General features: G+C 40.6%; 1 protein-coding gene across 10 annotated transcripts in view; it reads right to left on the bottom strand.

Moving 5' to 3' along the window:
* LOC126109572 (poly(rC)-binding protein 3) overlaps positions 1-12524 on the bottom strand; it is a 484702-nt gene that overhangs the window by 78869 nt on the left and 393309 nt on the right. For 8 of the 10 annotated variants that reach the window (XM_049914594.1, XM_049914602.1, XM_049914603.1 and 5 more), the window contains one exon: positions 2351-2543. In XM_049914594.1, the coding sequence (XP_049770551.1) occupies positions 2351-2428 (78 nt within the window). In that variant the 5' untranslated portion in view covers positions 2429-2543. Of the gene's footprint in view, positions 1-2350; positions 2544-3983; positions 4169-12524 lie in introns of those variants that run through there. The other 2 variants (XM_049914596.1, XM_049914597.1) reach the window with 2 other exon arrangements.

The following is a 12524-nucleotide window of genomic DNA, read 5'->3' as shown; positions in this document are numbered from 1 at the left end:
TTTAAAATCTAGTCAGTTGCCGTGCTTCATTTCTGACTATATCACTATTAGGCATAAGAATAATACGAATATAAACATGACACAATACGTATATTCTTCCGCGTTTGCTGTTGTTTCACTCTAGTTTCGTAGTTTATTAGGCAGACAGGATTTAAATGAGAGCAGCAAACACGAAAGAATACATGGCAAAATGTTTATTTTCGTATTATTCTTATGGTGAAGAGAATACTGCATGTGATTCACACTTCATCAGGTTCCTATTAGCAACCATCTCTTCTCACGGGTAGGAAAAAACTCGGAACGTAGAGTTGGCCGTATTGACAAACATCCCTAACAGTCTTGCCAGTCGGATTTTCGTAGTACATTGAAATTCTGCTACATTCGAAGATGAACAATACGGAATTTGTATTTATTTCGTTGGACATTGTATGAAAATGCAGTGGTCAAAACTCGGGGTGGAAAAGAAAAAAAGTTTTGGCGCCAGTATTTATCTTTGTGCCCACAACGCATGCTTGTGTAGCGCTACATATATTCGACGGCAGAAGTTAGTTGTGGCGGCACCTACCAACATTTTTCAGAACTTCCGCTTGCTTTGCACTCAATTCTAAGCCGCAGGCGGTTTTTTGGATTACAAAAAACGGAAAAAAAGTGCGGCTTAGATTCGAGTAAATACGGTAATACACTCAAGATCATGACATTTATTGAACACTGTTTTCTCATTGGTTCTGCTATACTGTCTAGCCCAAATCTTAATTTAGCAATTGCAGCACAGAACAGAAAACATGTTGTATACCACAAGTGCACTTTAACCCAAAACTTTTTGTACTACTTAATTATCTGTGATATTTTCATTTCTTGTAAATAAATTCTGTTCTTGCATGTTATATTCAGCAATGTAAGGCTAGGAAAATAAACATTAAGTGAAAAATTGCAGTAAACATGTGATAGAAATTGAGAAAAATGTGTTTCATGTACTGGGCCACACCTAGCACAACTTGCAGCCTTGTTTTAGAGCTGTCTATAGTTATTTATGCATAAACAATATATAGAACTGCAAAATGATTTCCTTGGCTATGGTGTTCCTATCCTTTAATAGTTATAACATTATACACAGAGCACAACAGTTTGGCAAAGTTGAGGAAATGAAGCAGCTATTATGTGATGTGGAAACTGCCTCAAATGATTTTGGAAAGTCCAGTAAAACTAAATGTTATAGATAGACTGGACTCTAACGTTTACCTACCATTTTCTGCATACTGGAAATGCAAGCACTACCGCGACTCGGTAAGGATGCAATGGTTTATTGACCCTATCATACTTTTTATCTCTGTGCACGCAATTACCTGGATAATTACAGCTTATACTTTGAATAATACAGCATATGAATTGGAGTATTGTCAGTCATTTTAAGTACAGGGCAAAGATTGATAGAAAGTGAAATTTCACAATTGCCAGGAAAAACAGATTAAAATATAAATGGTTACCTAATGGGAACACAAAAAAATGGCACTGCATCATCTCACAAATGCTGAAAATAAAAAGCTCAAAGCCAAATTTGGACTGTTACAATGAGGGCTTCTTGGTATGGTGTGAAAGTGACACATTCATGAATTTTCTGATTTTTTGTGCTGCAAAGAAAAAGTTGAAATGAAGACCACAAAAAACAGTGATCCTGCATTTTTGAAGTTTTCAGTGAGAAGTAAAATTTAAAAAATGGCAGCACTTTGCGGGTCACTCAGTAGCACTACCACAATGCAAACCCATTTCCTGTGTATGGAGGAGGGTATTGCCTCATGGTCTGAAAAACACCCTTTGTTAATATAGCCACAAAAGTCTTCATTATCATCCCTGCAAGAAATTTCCATTAAATCAAAGGATTTAATACATCAAGTCGCTCTATATGAAAACAGCTTAACATTTTTGAGGGTCAGTTTTCGTATCTGGTGTCTGATGCCTATGCATACTTATCAAATAGAATATAAATAACTTATTTGAATTTCCAAATAACTAATGCTAAAAACTGAGCATTATCACAGTATGGTATAATACAACCAAATAACTTGAATAAAATGTTTATTACGCAGTACATTAATAAACCTACAATGAAATATTTTACTTACCGGAACGTACTGTCTGTTAAGTACCCATTTTCCTATTTCTTTTCTCTTACACAATGAAAATATTTATGTTTCTCTTGTTAAGGTAATGGGTGAAACAAATGTCTCCTGTGTATGGGTATTAGCTGTATCTAGCAATATTTGCTTCAAACACTCAGTTTATTATTTGGAGTCATGACACCCACTACAACTGAGGTAATATAGTACCAGAGCAAACAGGGAAGCCAACTTACCTTGCCTTGCATAATAAGTCGAATGGTCAGGGTGACTGAGGGATCATCGTTGGGCAGAGGTTTGTCCATGGAGTCCATGACTGGCACAACAGATGGGCTCTACTTGGCTGGCGGTGGTTGCGGGTTTGTTGGTGAGACGGTTAGAACGGTACAGGGGTGGTTGTGGTGTGGCACGTGGTCAACTCGCCTCACTCTACACAGGTCAATGAGAAAAATAAAATCAACAAATGAACAACACAATGAGACAGAGTAATCTCACAGGTAAATGTAAGGGTTCAATAGGTGAACAGCTTGCTAAATGCATCTTTTATCAGTGATATGTTGGGGCATGTAATTCATATAATTGGTTTGTAACAAAAAGAGGTTTCCAACATACTGCTATAGCAGCTGTCTTAGTTCCCAAATTTGCAGAAGAGTTCCAATGTTCAAAATAGATATGTTTCAAAATTCTATCAGACTGTCAAGATAAATTAGCCTCGGAAGCATGCAGTTAGCAATTCACCTAAAAGTTAGCATACATATTGCAAGGGTAACAACTATATGCCACTAAAGTGGAGTGGGCTTGGATTTACTACCCTGGTGAATCACAAGTTACATATATGAGGGCTGTTCAGAAAGTTTAACAGAGTCACGTAGATGCAAACCTACCTTCCTGCCTGATGTGCAATATGTGATAATTTTAAAATGTTCTGTAATGCTTTGTCACTGAAAATACAATCACAATACTCTGTACAAAACCATTGGACTGTGAGAATAATTTCTGAACATCCCTTCGACACATATAAACAGCTTAACTACTGAAACTATAAACTTAATACACAATTACGTGGTAGTATGACACAATGCGCGCGTACATATAAGAACAAACATGTACACACCTCCACGATAGTACAAATTATTTACAGCACAGACAAAAGCTCCTCACCTCAGGGCAGCTGAAATGGGTCTGGGGGAGGTTCTAACAAACCGTAACTACTAACAAGATTCCAAACCGCAGTAGTTCCTCGTGTCAGTAAAGCCTTACAGCAACCAAGATGCCTTACAACATCAGCACGCTGCAAGCAGATTAGCCACAGGAATGCGAAACCCCAGAGTGCTAACCCGTCATAACAGGATTGCAGGTCAAAAACGAAAAAGTTCATAAAACAGACTTCTGTAGGGGCTGCAAGCAGCAACTATATGATGTCGATCGTAGCTTTGCCCAAGAAGAACCAGAAACGATGCTTTTCAAAACCTGCAATTCGTGAAACGGTAAATGTTTAAAAAGTAATCTTATACAATCAAGTATCCTACTACTTCTGCGAAACTCACCCTGCCTTTTACCATGAAACACATGTTGACAACTCTACGCACATACAAAGTTCTACAAACTTAACTACCGACCCGGCATCCATCCTAGCAAGGACTAACTTCTAACCATAATTTCTGACTGTCTTCCCTCTTCTTTTCCTGCGCCATGCCCGCATTTTACACACAGTTGGGTTATGTTGCTAAACATGCTCGAGACCTTCTCTACACAGTGGGCCATAAATCACAGTTACGGGGCAAAATATTGTCATGTACATATGTAATTGCACCACGCACGTTACTTAGGTGTATTTAAACGCACTCAAGACAAACGAATAATACCTACCGATACACTTCAAGGCTTTTGTTCAAACAATGTACAAAGTAAAGCGCGAAACTACTAGTTGTGTCTTCTTACCTACACTCCGCATATGCAAGTTCCGCAAACAAAATACCCACGATTTTTCGAAAACGCTATGCCGCCCAAGCTTCCGCCGGTACAAAGACCTTCCACCGTGCAGACTATCTACTCGCCACCGCTGATATTAATACAACACGGTAGCGTTCAAAGTCGCAATGTACCAAAGGAACTTATACCAGTAGTTCCAGATATAGAGGAACGAGGACCACTAGAATCACTATGCCCAAGCTGACAGAAGGCCCCATTAACAATTAATGTATGCCAGTACAGCCAAAAATTGAGCACAAAGCCAACAAGAATTTAAAATATTATTCGTCTTTAAAACTTGCTGGTACGATCCTAATAACGCAGAGAGGCACATCGGTGAATGCAATTACAATAACGCATTTCCATTGTACCTTGAACCTCGGTGCACAGTATAGTGACATGTAAAATTATTCGTCGTCGTTGTCGTCGTCGTCTTACATAGTGTTTAAACTGTGGATTAGGCATATGCTGTTCCATCTTGACAAAGTTTATAACGGTGGTCTCCTTAGTCGACCTATGCCTTAATATTCTATATTTACATCTATACTACGCAGGCCACCTGACGGTGTGTGGCGGAGGGTACCTTGAGTACCTCTATCGGTTCTCCGTTCTATTCTAGTCTCGTATTGTTCGTGGAAACAAAGATTGTACGCCTTCGTGTGGGCTCTAATCTCTCTGATTTTATCTTCATGGTCTCTTCGCGAGATATACGTAGGAGGGACCAATATATTGCTTGACTCCTAGGAGAAGGTATGTTCTCGAAATTTCAACAAAAGCCCGTACCGAGCTACTGAGAGACTCCTGCAGAGTCTTCCACTGGAGTTTATCTATCATATCCGTAACGCTTTCGCGATTACTAAATGATCCTGTAACGAAGCGCGCTGCTCTCCGCTGGATCTCCTCTATCAACCCTATCTGGTACGGATCCCACACCGGTGGTTGTATTCAAGCAGTGGGCGAACAAGTGTGTTAATTCTTTAATAAGTCTCTTTTAGTGCAGGAGAGTATCCTCACGAATCTCTTCCATTCTGCTTGTATTTTATCATCTTATTTTCTATTACATAACTCTTGCTTCCATACAACAGTAATGGCAAGATTACTTGTTCCAAGTTAGATGAGATTATATTAGTACTTGTTCCATAGATCATGAATTCGACACTTCGTAATGATGTGGAACGCGTCAGGTTCGTAAAAGGTGTCTATACAAGATATTACATTAAACAAAATATTACATGACACTCAATATTTTTAATTTTTGTGGGTGTTGGGGAAATTACCCACTTACTATATCCAAAAATTCATCTAATGAGTAGAAGTAAGTAATGGTACCTTCACAGTTCAGGATTTAATTCTTGTATCTTTTAGAGTTTCGTTATTCAGGGTTTTGTTTCTTGTTCCATATGTTGCCTGAAACTTGAGCATAATTGCAAAGCAATTAAATTAGCGTGTTTGCTTAATTTAATCTCTCAATAATGAACTGATTTCTAACTTACAAGGAAAACGTTAGGAAGAGTGGATCAAAAGCAACAACCCTGTCTCACTCCTCCACTGACTTTCATTTCTCCTTTCTTTCCTGTATTCTGTACTATACTATTTTTGTTTCACAATATAAGCTTTTGACTGCCCTTATGAGGTACCGGTATGCCAGGTAACCACTCTCATTCATTAGTGATCATAATTTATTTCGATCAATTCGATCGGAAACTTTTTTCTGGGTCTATATAATCGATACGGGTTTCAAGATTTAATTCTTTGTTTCTCTACTACGAAATCTAGATAAGAGCTCTGGTATTACCAATTGTGCTTAGCTGACTTATTCAAATTCAGTGTTCGGCGAGATCTCTGATAAGTCTTAGTCATTCATCTACAGTGACTCCAAAAAGTGACTCTGGCTGCATATCTTTTAGAAAACAAAGTCTGTGTAACATGAAAAGACATGTATACAAAATCTTAAGAGCCAGTCATGTAAGAAGTGCCTCGGTAAATCATTGTTGTTGAAAAGCAAGGAAAGAAATACGTCCAAATCGACAGCATGGTTAACAAGACAGAAAATGAAGAGCTAGTTCATAAAGTATTCGTCCACCATCTGAACATGCCTAAATTCTACGCGCAGTGATTAACGCTGACCCACGGCACAAACTACAGTCAACGGTGCGCGGCCCCACTCTATCGCCTGTTGTGGTTCTGATTTATTTATTTATTTAGCCTATGGCATGTGACACATCATATAAAAAAAAAAGACATAAGAATCATAAGACACAGAAATAAAGAGTAGTCACAGTGTATAACATATAGTTGTAGATATAAAAGTATTTAAAATAGTGTATATAACAAACAAAAGTTCACAAACAAACATCCAGATTTGTGACATAGTCTATTGCACTTTCAGTCGCGGTCAGAAACTCATTGGGGTCTCCTGCAAAACGTCTCAGAGGGCAATCTTCCACGATGTGACGAATCGTCTGCCGGTCCGCACCGCAGTCACATCTCGGGGAGGTGATTTTACCCCATCTGTGGAGGCTGTCTGCACATCTGCCGTTATTTGTCCGAATTCGATTCAAGGTCGTCCAAGTTTTCCTTGGCAAATTGAATCCTGGTGGTTGGACATTGATACATGGCATATTCTGCAGGTTTTGGGGCACAGATTCTCTCCACCGCGTTTTCCAGAGGTTGCCATAATCCGGGTTGAGAGGATGCGTATTTTTTGCCTTTTTTAAAGAGGGGTGTCTGGAGCGCAATCTGTTCATCTCCAGGGCAGGAACATCCTTATGGATTGGCAGTTTCTCGTTGTTCAGCACTTTTCCATACTCGTGTAAGAGAGCGTTCTCTCTGCGCAGGTCCGGTGGGAGAATGTTGCTCAGTATAGGTAGCCAGTGTAACGGCGTTGGCTTTATTGTTCCTGATATCATCCTCATTGTGTAGTTTAGTTGAGCATGGATCAAGCCTGTGTGTTTACTGTTTCGCTATACCGGTGCGGCATATTCTGCTGTTGTGTAGACTAGTCCCAGAGCCGAAGATCTCAGTACAGCCGCGGAAGAGCCCCACGTAGTCCCATATAGCTTCTGTATGATATTATTTCGAGTTTTAAGTTTTGCGGCTGTATTACGTAGGTGTTCCTTGAATGTTAGGGTTCTATCAAAGGTGACGCCTAGATATCTGGGGTAATTATTATGGTTTAGCAGCCTGTTTTCGAAATGAACGTTGAGCTTTCTTTTTGCTTGGGCATTGTCGAGGTGAAAGCATGTCACCTCCGTTTTTGTCGCGTTTGGCCGTAATCTCCACCTTCGGAAGTAATCTCCCAGCTTTGTTAGATCCGCAGTTAATGTGTTTTCCGTTGCCTCCATTGATCTGCCTCTTGCAGCAATTGCCCAGTCGTCGGCATATCCGAATTTTTGAGAAGTGGTTTCAGGTAAATCAGATATGTAGAGGTTAAACATCAATGGCGCCAGAACGGAGCCTTGTGGTAAACCATTGTTGAGCTTCATTTGGTCACTTTTTAAGTCGCCCATTATGACTCTGAAACTTCTATCTGTGAGCATGTTATCAATGAGGTTGGCCAGCTTGTTACATGGTATGACCCGCAGCAACTTAAATATCAGGCCTTGTCGCCAAACTGTATCATAAGCGGCTGATAGGTCAATAAAGGCTACTGATGTTTTGAGATTTTTCTGAAAGCTCGCCTCTATGTGAGTTGCTAGGGAGAGGATCTGGTCGGTGCAACTGCGGTTGGGTCGAAAACCTGCCTGTTCAATCGGTACCACACTGTACAACAGTTCGTCCGCGATTTCTTGGTCGTTGGTTTCGGTAAATTCCTGGTACAGGTCTTCGCATCTCTCATTCCAGCCTGGGATGTACTCTTTCCGGTAGCCTCTGGGTACATTCGTCTTAGCCGTGGCGATGACTGCTCCCACAAATCTGTCATAGTTGTCCCTAGTCGGGGGTATCCAACCTAGACACTTGTCAAGGTTTTCTGCAAAGGTGGCCCAGTCTGCCTTCTGGAAATTCCATCGTGGGTGAGAAAAAGATTTTATGATTGGGATGTTAATTCCGACTTCTAAGATAGCAGGGCGATGCTGGCTATGTGGGAAATCAGACAGGACTTCACCAGTTGCGGCTAGCCGTTGGTTGTTTTTGTTTTTAGTGACAAAACATAAATCAGGGTTATAATCTCGTCTCCATGCTGCTGATCGAAATGTTCCGCGGTCCTTAGCGTCGAAAATCAGGTGGGTGTTAGTCTCCTCACTCCAGCTCATCAGGGATTCACCGTTCTGGTCGTTTCGTGCGTACTTCCAGTTCTCATGGTGACTATTAAAGTCTCCTACGTAGATAGCGGGGTGGGGATATTCTTGGAGTACTTCTGGAGGCCATGTACAGCCGGGAGGCTTACAGATGTTAACTATAGTGGTCTCGCCAATTTTGACAGCAACTTCATGTATGTTGTTGTCTGTAGATATCTTACACAGGGAAGCATTTTCTATCTTATTTCGTATGTAGGTTGCCACACCGTAATTGCGGTGATAGGTGGCTCCCAGTATGTCGAATCCAGGGATTTTTCCTCTAGAGGCCAGCTGATCTATGTTTTCCGCATGAGTCTCTTGTATCGCGACTACGTCGATTTTGTTTTGAGTGAGAACTCTCTGGAGAAATTCACATTTGCTCCTACTTATGCCTTCAATGTTTAGGTGGCAGACTCGGAAGGACGGTCCGAGTGCTCTAGTCAATTCTTCATCGTTCATTTGGTCGGTATCACTCATGATGTGTTTACCAGGAGATCCAGCACAAGATTATCTGGATTATCTGGTTGCCTTTAGTGCTAGTTCATTTAGCGTTACCCAGGGTGCACGTGTAGTATTCTACTACGGACGCGAACTAGCCTTACAGCCCTGTGGTTCTGAACGGCGCCAACACAGTGCAATTAGCGCCATGGGCCGTAAGGATAGTGGGACGACGCTGATCGAAAGGGAACTTGTTCTGCGCTTACACAGTGAGTGCAAATCATCTTGCGAGATTGCTGAAGTAGTCGGTATACCTAGATCGACGGTTGTCGATAATAGATCGATTTTGCGCAGCTAAATCATTAAAAAACCAACAACGTACCGGACGTCCTCACACTTTGATTGATGTTGCTGTGAGATTTATCGTGAGGCAAGTGAAGAATAAACCTAAAATCAGTTGGCTGGTAAGTTAGAGTCTAGGGGAGAGAAGGTGTGCGCCAACACCATCAGAAATACCTTCAACACGTATGGGTATCACGGCCGGGTAGCGCGCAAGAAATTTTGGGTCAGTTAACAGAATCGAAAGATTCAAGAAGGAACACTTCTGGACTAGAGTAATATTTTCAGACGAGAGTAAATATAACGTATTCGGGTCGGATGGCAGGTGAATGGTGTGGCGCAAGAAGAATGCGGAGACGCCGCCACACAATCTTGTGGCAAATTATTTGGTGGCTCCCCGATGGTGTGGGGCTGTATGAGTGCTGCAGGTGTTGGAAAATTACATTTCATAGAAGGTACAATGGATCACCATATGTATATCAACATTTTAAAGGACAATCTGAATCCTAGCACCAAAAAATTAGGTCTGCAAGGAAATTACATTTTTCAACAAGATAACGACCCAAAGCATACGGCTCTAAATACAAGGCTGTGGCTCCTGTACAACTTAACACCCCTCCTCATAGCCCAGACATTAATCCTGTTGACATCTTTGGAAAGTACTGGAAGATAGCATCAGGAGAAGACACATTTCTAACAAGAGAAACCTTAAAGGAACATTTCAAGAAGAATAGGACAAAATTCCAGCCTCTCTGACGGCAAATTTGGTCAAGTCGATGCCCAGACGACTACAAGCAGTAATAGCTGCATAGGGAAACCCAACTAAATATTAATTTTTATGATTGAAATCATATTTTCAGACTGTAAATTAAAAAAAATATGAGTGGACGAGTACTTTTTGAAGCAGCCCTTCAATAAATTATCCATTTTGTCTTTTTTTTATCGCTACGGATGTATTTATTTCCTTGTCCACCAATAAAGATGACTTACTAAGGTTCGTTGCATATGACTGGACGATCACATTTTATGTTCCCTTCCTTTCACGTGACATATAATTACAACCAGACGAATACTTTTTGGACTCACTGTATGTAACATGGCGTGTGTTATGCTTCTCTGGAACAATGTTAACACTGCGTCTAACCCAAATCCTGAATGCCTCGTGCTACGTATCAGGCTACGGTTCCGCGCGTCTCCTTTACTGCGGTATACGAGCTGGAAAAAACGTGGCAGGAATATTTCAGCAAGCGTGGCGGCCACACAGAGCAGGAAAACTTGCCGTGTAGTGGCACGTACACGCGCCGAAGCAGTAAGCAAACGCAGCTGAAACACACCTGGAAATGGCGCAGTTTCGTCGACTGCTGCAACTGACTCCTCGCTGCTTACTGTTGTCCCGCAATCATTTTTTCCGTATTGGAGTGATCAAAACTAATGGAACATTCAATATGTCCCAATGACTCTCTCTCTTAATGCATATTACTATTACAAATGCAAAAGCAACTTTGTCTGTTACACTTGTAACGCGAAATATGAAACAATAATTACTCTTTGAAAAGGCTATTGACTCTTTCACTTTTAAACTTTACCATAGAGGCTATTTATTACTCTTTCACTTTTAAACTTTATCATATTTGTGATAATGGGTTTGCTGGTTGATATTTTATACGTAATATGATTCTACGTAATTAACACAACGATTAATCCATACTTCCATACTAACTCCAGTATGATTACATTATTATTTCCTAAGTTACTCACTCCGTTGTGCTTTCATGAGTACACTGCTGAACCAATTGCAATGGTATTGTGAATATGGTATACGTGATTGCCAGCAGACGACGCTAACCCGATGGTCGGCGACTCAGTGTCTATAGATTACTCCTTGACAGTGCAAATCCATTACTCCTTGACACTGCAAATCCAATGTTATTGTGCGCGTGGCTTATGTAATTGAGTTCCTACGCCACTGTCATGGCTGGAGAATTCCGATGGAGATACAACAATAAAATCGGTCGGTAAGTCCGAGAACCATATTTAAAACTATGACTACAAGCCTGAGAACGTTAAACTGATTTAGCGCATAGTTCTAAGAATGTGACTCGAATTCAACAAAACTCATGTCCGCCGGAACTTGGATGCAGACCGTCGGGCGGCCTTAAGAGCTACAGAGACATTAGAATAGTGACAAGCCGTCGCATTTTGAGACGCTGAGCTCACGCGTACATTACAGCTTTCAAGAGGCTCGAACAACGGCTGTACGATAGAGAGTGGTACGTTTACATGTGGAACGCGGGAGGCTTTGGGTGAGGCTGCATTTTCTTATGATTTATTAACTCACTGTGTTAATCATAAATAAGTCATCATAGGAGGACTGGTTAAAAAAAAAGTATTGGCACCACAACGTACTAAAAAGGAAGGGAGAAGCGGTTGGTATGTGTAGCTCGGATGGCAAAATCTCGCATCCAGTAAGAGTGAACCACAGAAACCCCTAAAAACTACATTTCTGCACGAATGTAATGACGAAAATTCTTACATGTAATTAGAAAATATAGCGCGTGCTCTCAGACTCTACATACACCAAAATAATAGAAGTACATTCATTGTCTTCTTATATAACGGCACTGCACGCATTTCTTATACATACGTTTCCACACCACTATATACACACAGATATCTCGTAAAATTACTACCTCTTCTTGCTCACCGGCACTCATAACAAAACTACAATTACGCGAGCGAAGCAGCAGGTAACAGATATCTGAACATAAAACTAGAGAAAGGTAATTTACTTGCTATGATAACGGTACTTATTCTTCGCTGCATCTCCACTTCTGCCTTCCTGCAATTTTAAGCTTCTCAAAGCTTTTCCAACGTTTCTGTACCTCCTTACCTACAATAAAATTTATACACATTATTACACGTTGATAATTTTCAAATAATTTTGAGGTATCTAGAATCAGGAAACGTTCACTTTACTTCGAGTGCTACTTGATCATTCATTCATCGGTTGCAGAAATTATTAGTTATGACAGGTGTGGCTATATGGGAGACGCTTGTAAAAGAGTTGATGAAACAACCAATCACTGAAGACTGGGTAGAAATCAGTACAAATAATGAAATGAAGATCAATTTCCCTCATTGTGTGGGAGCCATTAATGCGAAACACATCATAATTATAAAGCCATGCGAATCGGCAAGAGATTTTTTCCAACAACAAAAAGTTCTTTTCGATTGTCCTAATAGCTGTGACAGCCAGCAGTTACTATTTCAGATACACTGATGTGGTAGGCTATGTGGATGAAGAAGATTCAAATTTGTTCAAAGCAACTGATCAAGGTCTTTGCAAAGACCGTAAATTTGCCACAACCGGAATTTATTTCCAAAC

The sequence above is a fragment of the Schistocerca cancellata genome, chromosome 12, assembly GCF_023864275.1.
Source record: "Schistocerca cancellata isolate TAMUIC-IGC-003103 chromosome 12, iqSchCanc2.1, whole genome shotgun sequence".
Classification (NCBI taxonomy): domain Eukaryota; kingdom Metazoa; phylum Arthropoda; class Insecta; order Orthoptera; family Acrididae; genus Schistocerca; species Schistocerca cancellata.
Note: the sequence above shows the minus strand (reverse complement) of the source record. Positions and strands in the feature narration are given on the sequence as shown.